This window comes from Solenopsis invicta, chromosome 12 (assembly GCF_016802725.1).
Source record: "Solenopsis invicta isolate M01_SB chromosome 12, UNIL_Sinv_3.0, whole genome shotgun sequence".
NCBI lineage: Eukaryota > Metazoa > Arthropoda > Insecta > Hymenoptera > Formicidae > Solenopsis > Solenopsis invicta.
In genome coordinates, this window is record NC_052675.1 from 15,466,086 (window position 1) to 15,489,260 (window position 23,175).

Below are 23,175 nucleotides of genomic sequence, written 5' to 3' on the forward strand. Positions count from 1 at the left end.
CTTCAATCTCGGTTTAATTTATTTTCTATCTTTTTCTTATCGTTAGAATTTAAAGCTAGAAAAAGATGTGTATATAACAATGCTTAAATACAATTAAAATTGAAAGAAACCCAGCAAATAGTAAGATCTTAGTGTTCAATAATATTTCTCATGTGATTATATATATATATATATATATATATATATATATATATATATATATATATGTTTTTTTTAATTTCTTAAACTATATGTTGTTACTCTCGGGCTTGCAATGCAGTTAAAATTAAATTGAACTAGAATAGTAATATCACAATATTAAATTGTTAATCAATTTAATAATGCTAATGCTAATAAACAACTCTAATTATATTGATATAATCATTTTAATAATCATTTTAAAATACTGCAAAGAATTTATTGCAATAAATGTTACAACCCCAAGGTAATATTTTTCGTAATAAGTTTTTTGCAATATTTTAAGATATTTATTAACATCAATATAATTAATAACGTTTATATGCGTTTGTTGCCTTCTAGCAATTTTAAAAGTTAATCTACATTAAAGATACAAATACGTTATGTGTACAAAATATCGATCCTTACTTGGTAATTACATAACAGATACGTAACTACTACTATATTTTTACTTTACAAGAACGTATTACCGCCAACGGCAGCTTTTTCACATTTGCACTTTTAGGATAACGATCTAATATTTAATAGAGCACGTGTCCTCGTGTTCTTCGAATATTCAAGAGAAACAAACGGACTATCGTCCGGCCGAACTAATTCTCGTATCTCTTTATTATCGCGGTCGTAACGCCGCCGCCCGTCATCGTCACGTAACACTACTGTCGCGAACGTTAGTACGATCGCCGTTATCGTTATTGCACCCGCCGGTGCATCCCGCCGTGAGAACGGGACGTGCACGCCTACGTGCCCAATTCCCAGTGCAATCCGCGTAACTGCGACATTTATTCGCGGGACAACCAATGGAAGTACCGGTCGGCCGCCACACGCGCCCTTTGTATACAGGATAACGTCGTTTGAATCATCGTTACGAAAGGAGCGCGTGATTTTTTCGGCTTACACTCCTGGCTATATGCGACGCGATTTCTACACGGAAAGAACGGTTCTGTTAAAATATCTAAAGGTATCTTACAAGGGAACACAACTAAGTGTCCTTCTCCAATTTTAATAAGTTTTGAATATGTTAAAATATGGACAAAAATAAGACACGCACTTTTTTTTATAACGTGCTGAGTCGCAAAGGGTTGGAAATTCCTTTGAAAGAAATCAGTTTTTGCATTTCAAAACGAATATCGTCGAAACTGTAAGAGATAAAAGAAAAAACTATTCTAAATGAAAAAAATGTTCTAAATAAAAGTTTAATGTTTAAATTTTATAAGTATTTTATAATAGTAATAAAAACAATAAAAACAATTTTTAAATAACTGTTTAAAAAAATTAAAATTATTTTTATTACTGATATAAAATACTCTTGAAACTATTCAACTTTCATCTAGAATGTTTTTTCTATTTCTTACAATTTCGGCGATATTCGCTTCGAAAGAAACAAAAATTTTTTTAAACAGTTATAAATAATATATTATTGTTTTTATATATACTATAAAGTCTATTAACGTATAATAAATATATAATAACAATCTTTTAATATGTGATTCATTAAAACTCATTAAAATCGGAGGGAGACACCTGGTTGTGTTAGCTAGATACAAATTTGAAAATAATTTTGTTGGACTATCAAAATAATTATGTAGAAGACTCAGGTTGAGATTGATTATCAGAATATGAAAACTGTTTACAGCATTGCTCACCACGCTTGAAAATCCTACATAATTATTGGTCCAACAAAATTATTTTCAGCTTTGTATCCAACTACATTTTTTAGATATTTCAGCAAAATTGTTCTTCCAAATTTTTGTATTTTGATTGATCACGACGTGTATCATTAAATATTCGCGATATCGATTCGTTTGCTTTTATTGCATCTAATAACAAGACACACCAAAGGACGTGGATTGCCTAAATTCCTAAAGCATTACTTGCTCTGCTCTTTTTGAACATATTATTCTTTTCATGTAATGCGGTTTTATAATCGTTTCATTATACTGCGAAGCTAAAGTAACGCCATTCGACGATATTTCAGCTGAGTGTTTATAAGCCGGGGGATATGTACAGTCGTAAAAAGCCTGGATGCCACTGACTTAGTGGGGACGCAAGTGGTGCGCGACTGGTTTTGATGTGTGCAGTAACGAGCAAGCAAGCCGTACCACCCCGCGATCGCTTTCTCTCGCCATTGATGAGAGAGGAGAGGACAGAAAAGAAAGTTCGGGGGGGCTGGGAAAATAAACGGGAGGCGTCCTGAACGAAACGACAGAACGATCAAGAGAATATAATCAGGGCTGGAGCCCTTTAGTAGGTATCGTAAGCATGATGCCCACAGCTTATGAACTATATCAAGTAAATGAGAAAAAAACGACGAAGAGTGGAAATACGTAATCAGATTAAATCTACATAATTATATATCGATACAAATGAAATGATATTCGCTCATTACATGTTATATTACACGTTTGGAATAAAAGTAATTAACTTGTCTTTAGAAATGTTCAGGAGAAACAAAATTTTCTTTAAAAAAAAAAAAGTGAAGAAAACAAGACAGAGAAACAACTCGATCGAACGTCCAAATTATATACAGATGTAATTAGAATTACGTTCGTTGCGCCATGTAATATCGTTCATTAGAGCTTGGCACAGAAGTGCCTAAAGTCGCACCAAGATCTAACCCTGAGTGTGTAGTAGCGACAAGCTAACACGGAGGTTACAGGAAAACGGAACGCGGGCAAAGAGGAGACGTTCGAGAAATCGCTTAGGGCCGAAGTGATGGCTCCGGCACGAGATAAAGAAAGAAGCTAGTGCCTTGTAAAGCTCGTAACCCAGATGCGTCCCGTGTGTTTTATTGCCCTTTTACGCTCCACGGCCTGAGGGGCGGCGGCGGTGATGGTGGTGGATAGCAGCGGCCGTTCGCCGTCGTTTCTCGTGCGCGCACACGTACGACCTCACACGGAAGCGCGGAATCGTGCCGTCGACGTTTTAGTTGTACGTCACCGGCGAGAAGTGCGGAAAAGTTCGCTGAAAGGTGCGAGAAACTTCCGCCGATCGCCAACACCGAGGAGTCGTCGCTTCCCACTAGCCGACCTGGTACGGCGCTCAAGTTTTACGCCGCCATTTAATAATGCCCATGCAATGGTTCTTGGTCGTACAATCCCGATATCATATAACAGAAACTCCTTTAATGTGCATCTCTATTCTAGCACTAATTAGTAATCTGATGCACTAAACTCCGCGCCCCGGAGCGCATTGTGCGAATTTTGCAATAATTACGCTAAGATAAAACGCCATAACGCAGGAATTTTATCAAAATACAATTTCTCAATAATATTTGTCACGAATTAGACAAATCTAAGCTTGAGATACTAATATTTTATAATTATTTAAAAATCGTTTGATTATTTCAAATGTTACCATGTTGAAAGTGTAATATTTCATGCTGAAATATTTTTACATTGTAATTTAGAAATAACTGAGCATTTTTGTAAATATGTACATAGATTAATTATATTTCTAAATGTTTTATATATAATATAGCTAAAATATATTTTTTTAATTATCAAACAATTTCTTTTTAAATTTAATCTTGCAAATATACCATTAAGATATATATTGTCATTGTTTTTATCGAAACACTATTTCAAAATTATGACGCACATTCGTCAATATTTTATAAAAGGTCGATACTTCTACATCTCATATGTTTGTGAATATACCAACATAATTGCAAATTATAATTTTTATGCAAAATTTCGTCACATTTAATTTAATAAATGTTATCCTATCGGGAATAATCTATCTTTCCTCTTCCTTTTTTTTCTGAAATATTAACTATTGATTTTAAAGAAAACCAGGTGCCTAACTTCCTTCCGGAAAGTAAAGTTTCATATAAGCGATTTTGATAGAGAGATTATCGTGATCAATCAAACACAAAAATTCGTTTCCTTAGAAGAGTTTATTCCTCGTGACGAAACGTCTTCCCTCCCGGTGATGTTCAATTACGATGAAAATAGTCTCAACTTCCTTGTATTCCCTTCGTCTTCAGTGTACCGCGAGAAATCCATCCTGTCGACCCGACGTCAGTGCGTTTGACGGCCAGGATTAATATATTTTCGGCCAGTCTCCACGGTGGGCGGCAACAGGGTCGATAATACGCATCCTTGCCGCAAAACGGAAAGCCGCTTAGGCCAGCAACCGCGACCGAAAAAGCTTTCTGCCAAGGGAAGGCTTTCCCTCCTACGACCGCTCTTACGCCCCGGCCCCGTTACGAAACTCTCTCGCGGATGTCTGTTTGGCGATAAAGCTCAGCGTCCCTTCCGCCTTCGGTACGTTTTCTCGCTTAGCCCTCGATACACCCGGAAGCTTGCTTCCGCCACAAAAGGATCAGTTTATGCCCGGCTGAATGTTATGAATCAGAAAAGGGAGATCAGAGATCGGAGATCTCGGATATAAGAATAAGATGAGACTCCCCGTAACTAAATTTCAAAAGTGTTCCCCCCCGTATAGTCTCTGCAAAAAGTAAACTAAAATTGCAAATGTATAAAAATAAATGTATACATGTAAAACGATTCAATAATGTCAATATTTTATTTCCGTTACTTGCTATCACTTTTCATTTTTATAATACTCTGGGTGGATAATTTTGGATGTGCTCTCTACATCGGAATCCGTGTATCATTATCTGAAAGACAGTGATTTCAGTCGTATACTTATAACTATATCAATCAGTGAAGTACGCACCATTTTTCAGTGATTCCAATCAATGTACAATCACCGAGAGTACCTTCCTCTTGAGGGGAATCAGTTATAAGTATAGCATTGCAAAAGAGTAAAATTTCAGGTTTAGAGAGTTTATTTACAGAATAACTAAACTGAGTATTATAATAAAACTTGGTGTGAATTATCTTGAGAATTTATTTAAAAACATAACTTATTAAAAAAAATTAAAATTATCTTATCATATCTTAAAACATTTTTATTATTTTCTAATGCAATATAAAATGATCTATAATTTTTTCATTTTTTTTCATCACTTTAAAAATAGGAGTAATTGCACATCCTTAATTCGACTGGCAATTTCAGATTGCGTATTCGCCCGAAAACATTAAAGAAAGTTTTACGTATTTCCGTTATTTATAGCGACAAATCCAACTCTTTCCGCCAAGCGGACCGATTGCATCTGTGGAATAATAAAATTAAAAAGAGACCGGGAGAATTGAGATTGGAGTCGGGTCTGTGGGCCGAGACGCTCGAGACTTGTCGCTCAAGACTCGCGCGTGTCCCCCAAGAAATACTAATTACAAAAGTAATTACACAGCAGTAACAGCAGACACGATAAACGGCATTATCCCGCGCGACAAACGTAATTGCACGGTAACGGAAAGACAATTAACTGCTCCATTTTCGCGGGCAAACGGCGCGTTACCGCACCCACACGCGCACACGTGGTCACACGTACGCATAGACACGTCCAAAAACACGCGCGTACGTATGCGATGTTATTTAAGCTTCAGTTTACGTTACCGCGCGACGCTTACCGGCGCATCCTGCTATGCAAATGCGTCCTGAATTATGCATTCCGTCCGCGAGTTATAGATACATCCCGCGAGCGGAAAACGCGCGCGCCGAGTTATTATTCCGTAACCCTTCCGGTAGAGCCGTATCGCGAATTCATTTTGCATTATAATTCCCGAAAGATCGCCGCCAGTGTGTGTGTGCGAACGGATACGCGCCGCACCGCGCGCCGGCCGGCTTAATATCGCGTCCGTTGCCCAGGGTGATATCCCCACGCATTCGCGATGCGCAACGCGGCGCGGTCTGAAACCGCGAGAAATTACGCGGAGCGTCTGCGCAATTTTTTGTTTCGCGCGGTCGTTTTTCGGCCGTAAGCGTTTAAAGTTCGGCCAATGAACCGATGATTCAGCGGCCGTGAATGACGATTTTCTGTCGCACTCGGCATTATTACGAAAGAGAGAGAGAGAGAGAAAGAGAAAGAGTGCGCGGTAACGAGGGAGATGTCGGATAAAAATGTCACACTATAAAGCGTAAACCTAGCTTTTTGGTAGCTTTTTATTTGACATTTATTCGTGACACTTGTGCATGACAGCAGTATGGACGGTATGATATAAACTTAGCTTCCTGCTAGGTTTACATCTGACATTTGTTTCACGACACTTGTGTCTGACAGTAGAGAACAGTAATATAAGCGATGAAGAATTTCTCATACAATCAGATTGCATTACAATGGGAGAATGGTAGAGGCAGAATTAATGGAAATGTCATAAATGTTAAATGAATTTAGCGCAGGCAACAAGATAAACGACATCCCCTATTAATTCGAATTAGATACATTTAATTTCAACTCAGAGATTAAGTTCAACATCAAATTTCGTTTTCATTCTTCCTAAAATAATGGTAAATCTTTTCAGAGAGAGAGAGAGAGAGAGAGAGAGAGAGAGAGAGAGAGAAAGAAAAGTTAAAAATTACAACAAATAAAAATTATAAAAAAATAATTTTAAAAAACGAGAGAATTGATTTTTTATTTTTACTCCTGAAAGTCACACTTTAGTCAAGTATCATAACAGCTAAAATGACACCAACTGATTTTGAACAATTGTCGCGCTCAAATTATTGATTAAGTAAAAAAAATTATTGAACGTTTTTCAAATAGTATAAAATGTGAAATTCCATATTATGTTCAATTTTAAATTAAACATAGCAAAAAATTATTGAACCTAAATGACTCTCAGTTTAAAAAAATCATATCTTTTTAGATTTTTAATATTTTTTTTTAATTTTAGGGTATACTCTTCAGATATAGCACTTTAAGAAAAAAATCAGTGTCACGTTTCAAAGAAAGGTTTTCATTTTGAAGTACGAGATGAGAAAATGAACTGACAAAAGTAAGTTGACGTATTCCGAGTAGCACTCTCGCATAGAAGGAATTTAGAACTGTCGATATGTGGCGACAGAAATTCAACATTAAAATATTAACGTAGCGAAAATTAAGCCGAAACTTTCGTTAGAGTTCCCCCAGTGAATTTTAACCGTTAAGGGTTAAAGGTAACTATTCCATTAAATATAAGTACAAATTGACAAATAACCCCCTTCCTTTTTCTTGTTCAATCTTTCACATTCCTTTTTTATAGTAAACGGTGTTAATTGAGGTAGAATCTTTTTTCTCGGATAGAAAGATGTACAGATTTAATGGCTAGAAAAACTGGTTACTCTAGAATTTCTCGGCGCTTTTTCGGACGGTTCCACCAAGGTGGCCATTAACGTGCTGCTAGAGAACTCGCTTTAACCCTTATACACGCGGCAGCATATCCACACGTGTGGCAAAGTGTAGACGCTCGCTAAGTGGTCCATTCAGCGATGCCTGACGGAATACATTACAGGAAGCCGCAGTTAAAAAACTCACTCCCCAACGAAGCCTCTTTTCTCTGTGACTGTCCGGGTAATTTTTCCCTCTTACGAGAGAAATTTTCCTACGCTCAGATAAGCAAACATACGAGAAAACCATCGCCCGGGCTTATACTTGATGCTCTCGAATTTCGAGCTCCCTCTTCCTTAATCGAAATTTTATGACACATTAATCTTCTTTCGGTATGTAATATAAAAGCATTTTACTAACTGAATTTTAGATTAAAATTCGTTGACATTTAACGAATAAAACCAAAAACAATTTCACAAAATAATTAATAAGTTCTGATTGTAGCTTTTATTTAAAAAAAAATGCGGTTAAAAAATTTATATTTTTCGAAGTTTTATTTAATACTTGCAATCGAGCCGCGTTTTACAAAAGTTGGAGGGATGAGCCGGATCGCTCAGCATGAAACTACTCATATAAGATAAAGGGACTTATGATTACCTTACGAAGCATTTCCTCGAGAGATTCCATGTCCAAGGCGGAGTTGTTGTTTTCGGTGTGTACGGGTTGCATCATTGGCAATTTTTCCGCTCCAGATGAGTCACTAGTGTCGGTGAGGGAATTGTATTCGCGGGCACTAATCAAAATCGTTCGGCTGGGATGATTTCATCGAATGTTATAAATATCGACGCGGTCGAAACTTATCACCCAGTCATCACTGACATTTCTCGCATCACATTGTCCGTCATAATTGAAACTGTATTCACAATGACTGTCTACAGGCACAAATATGTGTGTAGATATGTTCGGATTCCGATACGAGTCTGAATACTAAAAATCAGCAGTTATTACGCCTTCAATCAGATCAGTTTTTCAAACGGTCATTTAATCACCATTAACAAATTTAAACTTGTAAAAAAATCCAATTTCACAAGTTTGATTTCATATTTTTTTTTTACGTTTATTCAATATTTTTAATTAAAATAAAGAGTTTACTGTTGGCATGTTATATTTTCGCTCTTATATAAATTTAATGAGTGTTAAGAGAGAAAACTTTTATCACGTTATCGATTTTAGTTAACGCGTGTTTATGTACCCTAGACCGTTGCGCGAAATCGCATTTTCTTTGGGTATGAAAGGCTTGAGAAACAGCGGATTAGAGAGCCGAAAAGGAGACGCTGCAAAACGACGAAAAGGGAGGGTTAATCTTTCGGCGGGGGCGAGAGAGACCTGCCATCGTCACACGGCGTCGTCATCGAGGACTGTCGAGAGCGTCGTTCTCTGTACGACTATTTTCGGACGTGGGGTATTTTTAAGCCTCGCTTTGGGAGTCTCGAAAGGCGCGATTTCTAGAAGAAAGAAACGCGCCGTTTCCTGCCACCGCCTGTCGCCTTTCACGATGCAGCTAGTCGGCGCAGCACTTCACGGACAATCGAGAAAGAAAATATGAGAGGGGGCGTACGTGCGCGCGTGCGTGCGTTCTCAGAGAATGCTCTCCTCCGCTTGCTTTCGACTAATTAAGACACGGGATAAATAGAAAAAAATATGTTTCACATCCGACCAGCAAAATGCGGAGGATATTTTAAGCAATTTTTAACGACGAGGTAAGATTTCCTTTCATTCGCTTCACAAAAGAAAATAAGTAAAATTTAATATTTTAAATAGTAATATTTTATGCACATTAATTCACATTAATTTTTAAACAAAAATAATATTCGTAGAACATTTTCATAATATTAAACGGATATTGGACTAACATACCACGAACATTGTATAAAGCGAACATACAACATTAATACGATATTCCTCTAATATTAAAAAAATATTACATTCTCGGAATATTATTTTAATATTATTTTAATTTTTAATAATATTTATATAATATTTTAGAAATATTGTAGCCCCTAGGGCTGATTCAATTCTCTTTTAAATTTGTATTCTTAGTTATATTCCATTAAATCTAAAATTGCACGTCTCTTTGACCGTAGAGCTTACCGTAAAAAAAACCTCAATTTATTTTACAAAAACGCTGGAAATAAATTCTCCGATCATCAGAATATTATATCTTTACGTCAATATCGAGGATAAATTCGGTCCAAGATAAAAAAAAAGATACCTTTTTTTGCACAAGGGATTTAATTATCGAACGCTTACCCAACCGCCGATCGCATCGAATAATTATAGACACGTGCAATTTTTTTTTTTTTTTGCACTGATTGACTTTTTTCGCCGTTGGCCGACCAATATTGGCCGGATACAGATCAGCGATCTCGTGGACTTCTAATTTTCGTGAGCCGCCGATAGAAGGGAGAAGGATCAATATTTATTTTCTCTCTCGATAATACTAATCAATCAGCGAGAGAGAGAGAGAGAGAGAGAGAGAGAGAGAGAGCGAGTGCGGTTCACTTTCGCCACTCGTTCCTCGTTAAAGTTCGATTTGATCCGATATTTGGTAAGCAAATAGAGACCGGATCGCTGATGGCAACTTGCCTGCCAGCGCTATCACGCCATAAAGACCCGAAGAGTATCAAAGGACGAAAGTAGTTCACGCAGAAAGTTAGTTTTCGCAATTTCTCGCTGCTTGCTCGTTCGCGCGCGCGGTAGTTTTATTATTTCCTCGCTCGCGCGAGATAACCTCGCTCAATATTGACTGAAGCGACTGCGGATCGGCACCCGTTTATTGTTACGTCAATAGTTGAACGAGTGAAATTGTCGTAAAATTAAGTGAACTAAAGTGAAGTCACGAATCGGTAATTTCTCGATAACTAAAAACGATATAAACGAACGCAATCGCACGATGATTGAAGACTTTCGTACTTTGAACAAAAAAATTTTATATCACTTTTATTATATTGGTTTTTCCATATTGTAGTGTTAAAAGACGATTCTAAATTGACACAGATATTTAATTTGAAAATCAATAGTCAAATTCCAGAAAATCTCTGTCTACACGAAGAGTTAGATAGATAGATAGATAGATAGATGACTAAATAAACGAAAGGTCGACATAAGCCCCTTTCGAACATACATATATCCCTCAATTAAAGTGCGAAACCCGGAGAGAGCGCGAACGCGTTAAATGCTAGAAGAGCTTTTCAAGCTCTTCCTAGCGCGTCGACGCGAGTCAGACGACATATGATTTCGATCCAATGAGATTTCTGCTCCATTCACGAGCGTCCGTGTCTCGTCCCTTATCCCTTTATCGAGTGACATTCGTTTGAACCTCTGATCAACGACATTGGCGAAACGGCGTGCACACTCGCTCTATATATCCCGATGCCCCATGATCAAAGCTTAATTGAAAAAGAGGAGACCGGTCCTGAATGCACTGGGCAACTGATACCACCTGAAATAGATACCGCATCGGCTTTTACCTCCCTTGTAAGCGGATATATGGGTTAGCGCTTTGATCAAAGGGCAAAAGGACCACGTAATTTTTTGAGGGAAAAATCAAGAAGCATTTTGTACGACATGGAGCCGACAATTAACGGAACAGTAGATTGTAATAGCCCAAGCGGAAAAGAGTATTCGGAATTGTGGAATGAACTTTGAAGACCTTTTTTTCGAGGAATATCGCTTAAAATTGATTTCACCAAAAATAACAATAAAATTTTTTCAATGTAAATAAAATCGATTGTTATAATTGTGCATTCCTTATTAAATAAAAATTAAAATTTTAAAATTTTCAATTGTTACATGTAATTATAAAAATTATTGAAAAGTGACGTAGAATGTGGAATTTTTCACGAAAACGGAAAAAAATATATATAGCTTTTTTTTCCACAATATTTTTTTTATTTCTAGGATTGTAAGTTTAAATAAAAAATTGTGACAGAGATTCGGATTCTGTATTAAAAAAAACAAAACATGTAGCCTTAATTATTTGGTCGTAAACATTCCTAAGATTCTAATTCTGATCTTTAATTTTCGTTTACCCTTATTCACAAGATTTATATCGTAAACCGACGTTTAAAAAGGGGGAGAGAATATTTATTCCGGCTGGGAAATTGAATTCTTTTAAGAACGATAAGGAAAGACAAAAATAAGTAAAAACACGAAACAAAAGATATAACATTAAATTAATAATATAAAGAGAGACATTATTACAGAAATACAAGTATGGAGAAGAAGCTACATACAGAGATTATAATAAAATTTTCGTAAGTTACGAATCGTCCATATAACGCGAAACAAGCAGATTTTGATCCCGAAATTAATTGTGTAACAAGTTCTAAAAGTAACTGCACGCGTAACTAGGACAAACTTTTGATTAATTGCAGTACAATGCGGCATCGCTTTCTACGGAGAGCGCGCCAGAATAAACGAGTGAAATTTTAATAAGACGAATAGGCAAAAAGTCAAGCAAAGTCAACCATTTATTATAGCCTCTTTCAAGTTTCAGTGCGACGTTTTTTGTCTAATTATGTTCAGGATAATGCTCCTGGATTAAAATCCCCTGTTAAAGTTTATTCTAAATTTAAAAAAAAAAAAAAAAAAAAAAAAATTCCATTATCTATAACATTTTCATATTATGTAATAATTATTATCAATATAGTATATATTACTATCAATTTACTTTCTGAAAGTACTTCAAGACTCATTTCACGAGAATGTGTTTTTTCGAATTACAGTTCAATTAAATTCTATTAAAAAAAAAATCAAATCCAAATTAATATATTATTATAATTTTACTTGTTTATTACGGGATGTGTATTATCGCATCTTGCGAGAATTAAAAATTATTCCGTAATTTATTTCATTCGATATACACACACTGTGCTCCAGTTTCTAACAAACGTTTAGTAATGATTTAACAAATCTTTTCTTAAGAAATATTTGATAAGGGCTTTCATGGAAATTAAAAAGAATCAGCAATATTCTTGGATAATATCATGCAAGAAATATCGTAGCGTGAAACACTGTGTTCGTGCGTCGTAAATCGCTATCGTATTTACATTCCGATTGAGAAAGATACGCGGCTTTCCTTGCGCGTGCAACCTAGCTACTGAAGCGAAACTATACTTTCGTAAAGATTCCTTTGTAATATCTTTTATTTCCTTAACTTTTTAATAGAATAATTGAATAAAGAGTTTAGAGTAACTATAATATAATAGTAATTATGTTTTTGAAGTACTTTTCAATGACGAACTAAATAGCAACATATAATATCATCAGAGATATAGCTATCCAATCTTATAATTTATCATTTTTATTTTACTCGAGTTTATATATTAATATATGATTAAGAATATAGAGAATATATAGTCTCTGCAAGTAAATTAAATTTGGAAATTTGTTTAATATTGACACTTTAAATAAACTGTATACGTACAAAAGTTGTATAAAATTATATTTTTATTTAATAACATTTTATTTATTCTATTGGTTATTAAAAATTAAATTATTTTTTACAATATTAAGAAAAATCTCTATTTTTTTGTGTAAGTACTTAAAGTATTTAATTGATGATTTGTACAAAATTTTATTGTGATCGTTTAGTTATTTTGCAAAGAAATAAATAAGTTTTGTTTATTTTACAGAACTGACATCTACATCGTAAATACTTATATAAAAAAATTAAAAATTTTTTTGTTATTTCTTATTTCATTATTAATTATATTTTCATTAGAACAAATGTCTACTTTTTATTAAAATAATTTTTTTATCCAGATAGAAAATCGCTGTCAAATTTTTTCTACTACTTTTAAAATTCAATATAAAACAATCTATAATTTTTTCATAATTTTCTTAAATGTTTTGAAAAATTTCCTATACATCCTAAATGTACAGCTTCATATTTAATATTATTAATACTAGTATTTTCATTCACATGTCATAAAACGTTTGGAAATGACAATTGCCATTGTCACTAAAGAATAACGTGGAATTAAAACTGCGATTGATTGAATCAACGTCACATGAGAATAGCTCGTGTGTATCTTGTAAACTAAATTAAACGAAATTATCGTCTCTGAAAGCTCTCTTTTGATTTCTCGTTTTGCTCGACGTGATTTAACCGCTAATTGACATCGCCTTGGTAGAAAGAAGCTACTAATTGCTTTAACACCGCCGTTCAAACGCAACCACTTCTAGAAACGATGTTTGCTCATAATGCGACAAAGGAAGATAATTCAGAGTCCAGTAAAAAAAAATTAATTTCTCATCTCTATTTGATTTTCGTACGTAATGATAAACGACAAAAGAGTGACAATATTACAATATTGCAATTGAGATTTTGATCAGAAATGACACACATTTGTCACACTTTGAATGCATTACTGTCATGTGCTATGCGACAATCATTTGATAATTTAACTCTTAAACCAAAGTACCCCGCTTACACGATAATCGTGTTTATCGCATGATCTAATACGGCTATCAACCCGTTTCAGAATTCATTTAACAGTACACTGATTCTTGCATTAAATTACGACACACGCTTACAGTGCTTCATCTGGAGGTGACTTCAATCCGATTACGTTTGTTGGTGGCCAAAAAAAAAAAGTGAAACTGAGGCAACAGAGCAGAACAGAACAATGTAATGCTTAATTCGGAAAAGATTCGGTGGATTCCAAGTTGATTAAATAATCAACACGGACGAGCACAAACGTATAATTACTGAAACACGTAACAATTTGAATATTCGATATCTGTTTCGACGGATGGTTTCTAGTATTTTTTATATTCGTCGAGATTTACATTATTTCCGCGTTCCCGAAAGAGTGCAAGGATCGCTGAAAAACTGCACGGCGCATATTTACAAATGTGCCCCAAAGTTCGAAGGTACTTCTCTCCGCTACCCTGCGTCCCGCTACTTCAGATGTCAAGCATTGACACGCAGGGTTTGACTGTCACTCAGGCAGAAGCCGTCGATTACCCCCCTGATTACGTACCCCTTTGTCCCTCGTGCAACCACTTAGCTTTCCCCTCCGATAATTTACATCGTAAAACACTATACGAGATCTTTCCGCGGTTGTCAAGTGCGCGACGCTGGCGCGGATCGATGTGACGCGGGATCGCGGGATTACGGATCCCGCATGTCCGCGAGAAGGGAGAAAGAGCGAGAGAACGTAACGCTCCGATCGCGTTTCACGGACCACTGAGGGGAAGTCACGTCCGTCGCGGTGGCAGCGGCGGTGTCGGAGTTGCGTCGAGCGCATACGTCACATGCGCGCCTTGCGCGCGGCGCGGCGCGACGCGACGCGGTACGACGCGCGACGACGCCGCCGCCGCCGCCGCCGCCGCCGTCGTCATCGTCGTCGTCGTCGTCGTCGTCGTCGTCGTCGTCGTCGTCGTCGTCGTCGTCGTCGTCGTCGTCGTCGTGTCCTCGTCGACGCAATACCGAATGGCACCGATACTTTCGTACAGAGGGATACGTGAATAATCGTAAAACGTCAAATCCGAGAGGTACTCGGATTAACGAGCCGACATATTCAGCTCGGAAACTACTCGATAAACTCGGAATTATCAAGTTCGTGCGAGAGTCTTTTATGAAGTTCTGCTTTAGTCTCTTTTTAGAAGAAGCAAATTTATTGGAAATTTTATTGGAAAATTGGATGGATTTAAAGCACGATGAATCAGAGATGACTGTCTCGATTAATAAAAATTAAGGTAGGGGGAAGTTGCTAAATGCGTATCGGTTTATTAAGGTGATCTTTTCAATATTTTATATTTTTGCTTTATACAAGCGATATTTAGTGATAAAAATAAATAAATTTTGTTCATTTTACAGAATTGATCTCTAGAACACTTATATAAAAAATTCAAAATTTTTTCATTATTTCTTATTTCATTAATTATAATTTTCATTAGAACAGATGCCTACTTTTTATTGAAATAATTGAAATAAGAAATAATATAGAGACAAAAATTTAACAAGTTTTATTTTGTTTTGTGCATGCTGTCGGCATTTTCGAAAATCAGGTACATTTTAATTTGAATTTTTCATCAAACTAAGTTAAAATAAAATGTTTATTTCAATCATCCATAAAAATAAAATTATCTTTCGTATAAAAATTTGTAAAAAAACAAAAAAATTTTTTAACTCTGACTTGGAATTATTTTTAATAAAGCTCGAATAAAAAATAAATAGAAAATAACAAAGAAATTAAAACATTATCTTTCAAATCATTTTTAAAATAATTGTTAATCACAAAAACAAAATTCTTTAGGACCTACTCTATTCTATTAATCGTCACAATTATCTTTAATTTTGTCTGTAATTTATTTTCTAACTTTTGAAAATTCTTGGCATTCGTGAGTGTAATTTTATCTTCTTAAAAGTTAGAATTATTAAAAATCGTTATTTATGTACTTATTTCAAAATCGATTATTTGTTTTTTTCTGTAATTATATGTACGTCGAGTAATATTACATGTCGAGTAATATTATACGTTAAGTAATGTTATATGTTAAGTAATATTATATATTGAATAATATTATATATTGTAACAAATCATAAAATAATGTATACTTAATAAACTTTGCAGCAAATTTTTATAAAAACGGTTTATTTATCCACTTTATCACAAGTTTTTGTTGCACTAAATAAACGTGCTGCTACAGGTTTTAATTTCCCAATCCTTCTTTACCCACTATGATACACCTTTTAAGCATACAATCTAAGTATAAAACGCATTTTTCAATAAATTTAACAGTGGGCCTTATTTAGTGTTGGATCTTATTTTGTGATACCTCACTTTCAGAATGTTTTTCTCGCAGCTGCAAAGTACTTCGACGAATACGGCGAAACTTTTGCGTCGTTCTGCGCGAATGTTTCCGTAATATTCATGTAAAATGCTATCCTTATGGCATTACAACGGATAGACAAATGAACGAATTTTGTTCTGACACGATGATTTATGTCTCTCCACGCAGATTCGTCCCCTCCCAATAATACGATTCCATGTATCGCCGGCGCACTCGTGTATCTTTATTGCTGTCGCTCCATCTCGTCGATCCAAGACATGTATCCATGCCACCGGAAGTATCCATTAGACGAGAAGGAACTTAACAGTCTACGTTCGTGTCAACGGTGGTCGCCGTTGGTTACGTGATACTACAACGTTGCGATGCATTCGTGATAAGAAACCACCGTATGAGAATCACCGTGCAATAAAGAATGTTTTGCCGATGATCTCGAGAGATTTCCTTTTAATGCTTGACGGGCTAGCTAGGAAAACGTGACTACCAAAAATAAGTCATCATGCGGCGCGCTCTCAGCTTGATTAATCGATTCCATCCAAATAAATTAATCCGGCATAGCATCGTTACGTAGGTGCCATTTGCGGACGGTAGTTATGTCGAGAATTTTAGTGAAATTCCTAGTGACCGTAATAATTTCTAGGGCCCCTTATCGTATTATCGCGATAGCGTTCGCCGCAAGTTTGAGAAAGTTCTTCATATACAATGCGCCTTCGAGTTAATCCAATAACGTACGCGACATCCGGGATCCGCAAAATGTTTCGCTCAACTACAGAGAAAGAGATCAAACTAAAATTGAATAGAGAGATATTTAACGGATATCAAATATTGAGAATCAAGTGATTTGCGAGGATCTAATTTTATACTTAGGATAAAAATAAGTAATAACTTCGTTTGATTCTTAAATTATGTAACGCGTTGAACAACCGAGCAATCAAGCTTATGAAAAATAAATTAGACAGCTAAACTTATAATCGAGAAAATTAAGCTTTAAATTTATTATTAATATCGCTCTTTCTGTAAAATGCATCAGTTGACTGAAATAAAGGATTAGTTTTGTTCAAGTATATAGGAGGTCCTAAAATTCCGGAAATCAAAATATTATAGCAAAATGGTTCTCGAAAAATTAAGTAAAATAGTTATTAGTAAATTTTTATTTCAAGCAGTAGTTTTGAGAGATAAAAGCTTAAAGCTTCTCGAGTCGAAATTTGACTTTTACTTTCGACCTCAATTAGACCCTCTACGCCTATTTTGATACTTTAAACACTCAAATAAACCTCTTTTAAACTTATTGACTATAATAAGGTCCTTGTAGAGTTTTAAAAGTTTTAAGAAATTTAACGAAAACTTCTTTTTAATCTCAAAGTGGAAAAATTTTCGATAACTATTATTTTGAGGTACAAGGTAGGAAAGATTTAATTGAGGTCGAAAGCAGAAGTAAAATTCTCGGATAGTCAATTAGAGATTACATTTAGACGGTCCTTTGTCATGCGGTCATTAATATTACCGCACACGCAATTCGAACATACCACCGTCTAAACGTGGTTTATGATTCGCCAACTTTAAGGGCTAGTTTCACAACCTCCGGTTAACTTAATCGATTGATTTTTTTTATCGGAATTGGATAATTGCATTTGTCGTTAAGTAGTATTGACCAGAAATAAACACGGTTGACATTTAATCGATCGATTGGGTTAATTCGAGATTGTGAAACTGGCCTTAAATCATTATATATAGAAATCTACTGCATAAAATAAAAATTTATTACCATTTTATTTAATTTTTCAAAAACTTTCTTGTTGTACTATTTTGATTCATGAAACTTGCATCACTCTGTATAGGATATTTCTGATCAGTTAAATTTTTTATTAGTTCAAGTATATACGATTTTTCAACTATTCTTTTTCGGTTCAATGTTTATTATGGATTTGTTTGCACTAGAATTTCTTCTCGCTTGCACCAAATTTCAAACATATACCCATTTTACTTTAAATTCAGAAAGTATACACTAGTTCAGCTATAAAATCAGGTCTTATGTGTACGACATAGAAGCTAGATTGCGTTGAAAAAGCAGAAAAGGATTCCTTCTGGTTTCTTAAAGTTCGCCTAAGTGAATTTTGGTTTGAAAACAGCGATAGACCCTTTCAGAAGGTGTTCCTTCAGGAAGGCGAGGCGCCGTCGCCATCGCTCACAAACAAAATCAATATTTAATTTTACGGACTTTTATCCGTGGTCGAAACTGTAAGGGAAGGAAGCAAGGAAAGGCGAGCGGAAGGAAGGAGAAATAGCAGAAGAAAGTAGGGAATCTTTAAAACTCGATAAGGTTCGAGAAAATCGAGGTCGTTGGAGCCCTTTCCGAATCGGAAACGATCTATTCACGCGCGCGTTTACAAATACGCACGACTACCCCCGATGTGTACTTTAAACAGCATTTCCTCGCGAATGTATCCGTCGCTCTAGTCTCCGTCTCGCGAATAAAAATATTTACTGATTTCGCAAAACTCTCTCTTGGATAACATTACACAAAGAATGATAGATGAAAAATTTTTGCGTATGCGATATTGATAAAAGTTAACGACTCTAAAGAATATACTTTAAATTACGAGAAATCATATTACTTTTAACATTTTTGTTATGTCCCTCTATTAACGATAATTGAAGAGTTTTCTACAAAAACCAAACAGTCCATTAAAAAAAATTTAAATTATGGTGTTAAATCATTCTTCAATAGTAGTGTCACATCGTGAATAATTTTGTTCTGACAAGAATCAAATGGGAAATATAAAAATAAATATAGGTAGTAAATATAAAATTTTCGCAAGAGCCAAACAAGTTCAAGGATTTTATATTTTTTCTTTTAAATAAGTCGTTGAAATTTTAATTAAAGTCTACAACTTTATTCTTGTATCTATTATACGTAAAAAAATATTTATAAAAAGATGTTTTTGTTCATTTATATTTTGTGAATAAAATTATTACTTTATGTATTAAGTAATACTTTCTTCTTCATTTATCGTTATTAATATTATAAGATAAACAAGTAATAAATATAAAATTATCGCAAGAATCAAACAAGTTGATTTACGAAAAAAAAAAAAATAAAAAAACACACTTTTGATTTCTTTCGTTTAAACAAGTTTTCAAAATATTAATTAAAACGTACAGTTCTTATACTTATTATAAAAGAAAAAAAATGTTTTTACATAATAAACAATTTAAAGATAACAATTTTTTTGGTTTTCAAAAAAATATAATTTTTTGCACTTGTGTGGTTTTTACAGGAAACGCTTCAATTAAATCATATTGTATATAGTATAACTATATCATTGTTAATCTACAATAATATCGGAAGTTCGTACAGAAATTACTGTAACTTTTCAATAATATACCAATCTACATTATACATGTGTAGTTTAAATATATTGAGCAAGAGCTTAAATTTTTGTCAAAGGGATATTAAATGTGGATATTAAAATCTCGGAGACACACAGACTAGCTGATTCATTTTCGAGATATGCTTGATTATGTTTGCCGTCGTTACCGCGGAAATGGGAAGCCGGAGTGACTCCATAACATTAGCTCGTCCTACCAAATGCAAATTTAATGAGGCAGAAAAGAATCCACTCTCGTATCGGGGCTATCTTGCTCGGTGGCTTTATAATTACGTTAGACTATGTTATTTGAATTTTGCGTTATTCTGTAATTTAGATTTCGATTATGCAGCACAATTTATGGACAATTGGATGTAACGGAGACGGAAATTATTCTGCTAACGCTCTTGCAACATTTATCTTAAAATAGATGCGAAACCAGAACGACGCACGGAGTGGTTACGGCAACATCACTCGCATGTAAAACAACGGTGTTACAACCGGAGTAGAAATTCGCGATTAGACGTATTCGAACTCGGTTTGACATCCCGAGAGAATTTCCCGGCGTCTAGCTGCGGCGCGTGCCGCATAATGTACGAGCAAACCCAACCAATGACACATCATTCGTCTCTATACTAATCTGAGTAAAAGAGATTAGATATACGACCGCAGCCATTAATTCAGCGTAGAGATAGGTATACCTCTCTCTCCAAACGTCCGATCTTCTTTACGTTATATCTTCCTGCTGTCTGCTTAGAACGCGAGTGAAATAATTTATTTGTTAGCACAGTATATATAGCAAATTATCAAATATTATTGCATCAAAATCGAAAGTTCTTTTAAAATAAAAATTGCATTGTGCTTAAACCTTATAAGCGCAGCAATATTATTTAATATTAAATAATATTCCTAAAATATAATTTAATATCAATAAAAAGTGGTTATACGTCCATTCCTGATAATATTATTTATGTCAATATCTTAATTATTGGAAATATTATAATTTTTAAATGTCATAATTATAAAGTTTATAATTATTTTGTGCATAAAAATTCACATTAATTTTTGATCACAATAATATTCGTACAACATTTTCATAGTATTCTACAAATATTAAAATAATATACCACAAATATTATGTAAAAACAGGCATATAATATAATATTAAAATAATATTAAATAAAATTATATTGAATAACATTGTCGGAATATTATTTTAACAATTTCTTTCATTTTTAATAATATTTGTATAATTTTTCTAGGAATATTGTAGCGTTTATAGAGAATTTAAATTAATAACAGAATAATTCTAATAAAAGTTATAAATTATAGGAAGTAATATCAATGTACGGAGATTTTTTGATATTAATAGCGAAAAATGCAGCACGAGAGAGGAAAGGAAGGACGCAGAAGATGAAAGAAGCTAAGAAATCCGCGGAGCATCTAATGACGCTTAGGACCAGTCGGAGAAGCTATCCGGTACTCGTCAAAAATGTAGCACGTACAACTCCGGGACACTAAGAGGGAGGAGAGCGATGATGAATGGTCTAAGGTACCATTTGTCATTGTCATAAACGGTACGGAGAACGCAGGCTCGAATCGCCGCCATTCAGTTCGCGCTCGGATAATTAACCAGCACACCAATCTACCAATAATGCACTCTCGCGCCGCCGCTTCCGTTTCGGTAGGAATCCCTCTTCCCGATCACTCTCTCATCGCCACCTAAATCGTGCAAAAAAGGATCTTTTTATCGCGCGGTGTTAACGACGTCGAACATTCCTGCGAACATCCGCGGAATCATTTTTCCGTTTTCTTTGAGTTTTTGCCACCTTCCATTAGAACTGACCGCGCGTTCCACAACTAAAGTAGCTCTTCTCGCTTCTTCCGGGATTGCTCTTTCTCTCGGATTCAGATGTCCCGGCTCCGCTGCGAGAGTTACCCAACACTCGCAGACGGAACTATCGTAGTGACGTACGCACGACGGACGAATGCAACGACCGTTGACAATATTGTCATAAATCCGTTCCGCCGCCGTTAGATATTCGTTATTCCAATGCTATTTTCGCCCTAACGCTCTTCCGGTAAGAAGCGACTGCTCAGACGGGCGACGAGAGCGGAGTGAAAAAGCGCGGCGCGGCTATAGCCGCCACGCGTATATTAGAAGAGACGAAAGTTAGTCTTAATTTTATAAATAGCACTACCGGGAACAGACACTTATAGTTAATAAGCCTCCGGCGCGGAAAACGTTGCCGGGACCCTTTAAGCCTCGTTCTGCGCCGCTAATAGAGGGAGAGTGGATTAGAGCGCGAAGTGCAACAGAGATATAAATTTCGCATCATAAGACGCAAGTCCTGACATAATAACGTAACGTAAAAGAGCTAATCGAAAACAAATAAACGATGAATAAAAGCAAGAAGAAGAAATGAAAACGCAAGATTCATTATAACTTGAGCCGAATAAGGCCCAGCGCTAAATAAGGCTCACTTTTAAATTATCACTTAAAAACACGCTTTATACCTAAAATATATGTTTGAAAGGTGTGCCATAGGAAATGAATAAAGAGAAGCCGGGGAATTAAAACCAGCAGGTTTACTTCGTGCAAAAAAATTCTTTTCTAACGAAGTGAGTAAAAAACCGTTTTTATAAAAATTTGTTACAAAACTTATTAAATTATTAAATAAATAGAGAGGGAGAGAAAATCTTTGGATCATCTACTCCTTCGTACAAACTGAAAACAATTATTAAAATTTTATGAACAGTTTTTTGCCGTTAAAAACACGCGGTTGTTCAAAATTCTGCGCGTCGATTGTTCCATTAAAGCTCCCCTTATTCTCAAAATGCTAATACGACCTCGAAATTATAAATATCTATGTCGGAGATAAATACATCTGGGAAAATGAGACTCTCTCGGTAGCTAGTGCGCAAAGACGAAGATGAAAATGAAGACAAAGTTGCCTCGCAGCTTCTCCGCCTCGTGATATTAAGACACTCGAGGCTCGCGCACGTCACGGTCCAATCTTCGCTCTATCTCGGCCCTGCACTCCATCTCGGCCATTTACATGCAAGATATTCCGGTGCGAGCGTACGTTCGTATCACAATTTGCATTACCCCTCTTATCCCCTCGCTCGCTCATTCGTTAACGTGGTCGCGAATAAAGTTACGAGGAGGAAATTGAAACTGGAATAATTTCGAGAAAATGGTAAATTTCTTTCCCACGCGACAGCGAAACGTTTCGATCATTCGTCGACAATAGGAAGGAACGCGCGATCCACCAGGTCCGTTTCTTTCGCGTGTATGACGTAAAAAAGAAAAAAAAAATCGCCCTACTGAAATTACGCTGCTCTCCACAAACGACAAGCGTGAAATATCAGAGCGCTTGTAGGACCAGTGTAAAGACAAAAGGAGGAATTGTGGAACAGCCGAGATATCGTAAGTTAGAGGACGATTTCGACTGAATTTTTCAGGGATCGGATTTAAAAAAACTTACGATCGTTTTCCGTCCGTTCTCCGCGGGACTCTTCCCCTGCGTGTGCAAGGTGGCATCCTCATCGGAATAGCCAGGCGGAAGAGGGGGATTTTCACTTTACGATTCTCTCACCTAATCCACATAAAGG

At 35.5% G+C, this 23,175-nt stretch overlaps 1 protein-coding gene across 8 annotated transcripts in view; it reads right to left on the reverse strand.

Annotated features, from left to right (window-relative positions):
* LOC105201766 (uncharacterized protein CG43867) overlaps positions 1-23,175 on the reverse strand; it is an 81,381-nt gene that overhangs the window by 26,137 nt on the left and 32,069 nt on the right. Inside the window, exons 1-2 of one of the 8 annotated variants that reach the window (XM_026135936.2) lie at positions 14,380-14,587; positions 7,988-8,317 (exon numbers count right to left, since the gene is read on the reverse strand). The exons of the other annotated variants lie outside the window; for them this stretch is intronic. Of the exons in view, the coding sequence (XP_025991721.1) occupies positions 7,988-8,062 (75 nt within the window). The 5' untranslated portion in view covers positions 8,063-8,317; positions 14,380-14,587. Of the gene's footprint in view, positions 1-7,987; positions 8,318-14,379; positions 14,588-23,175 lie in introns of those variants that run through there. 8 annotated transcript variants of the gene reach the window in all.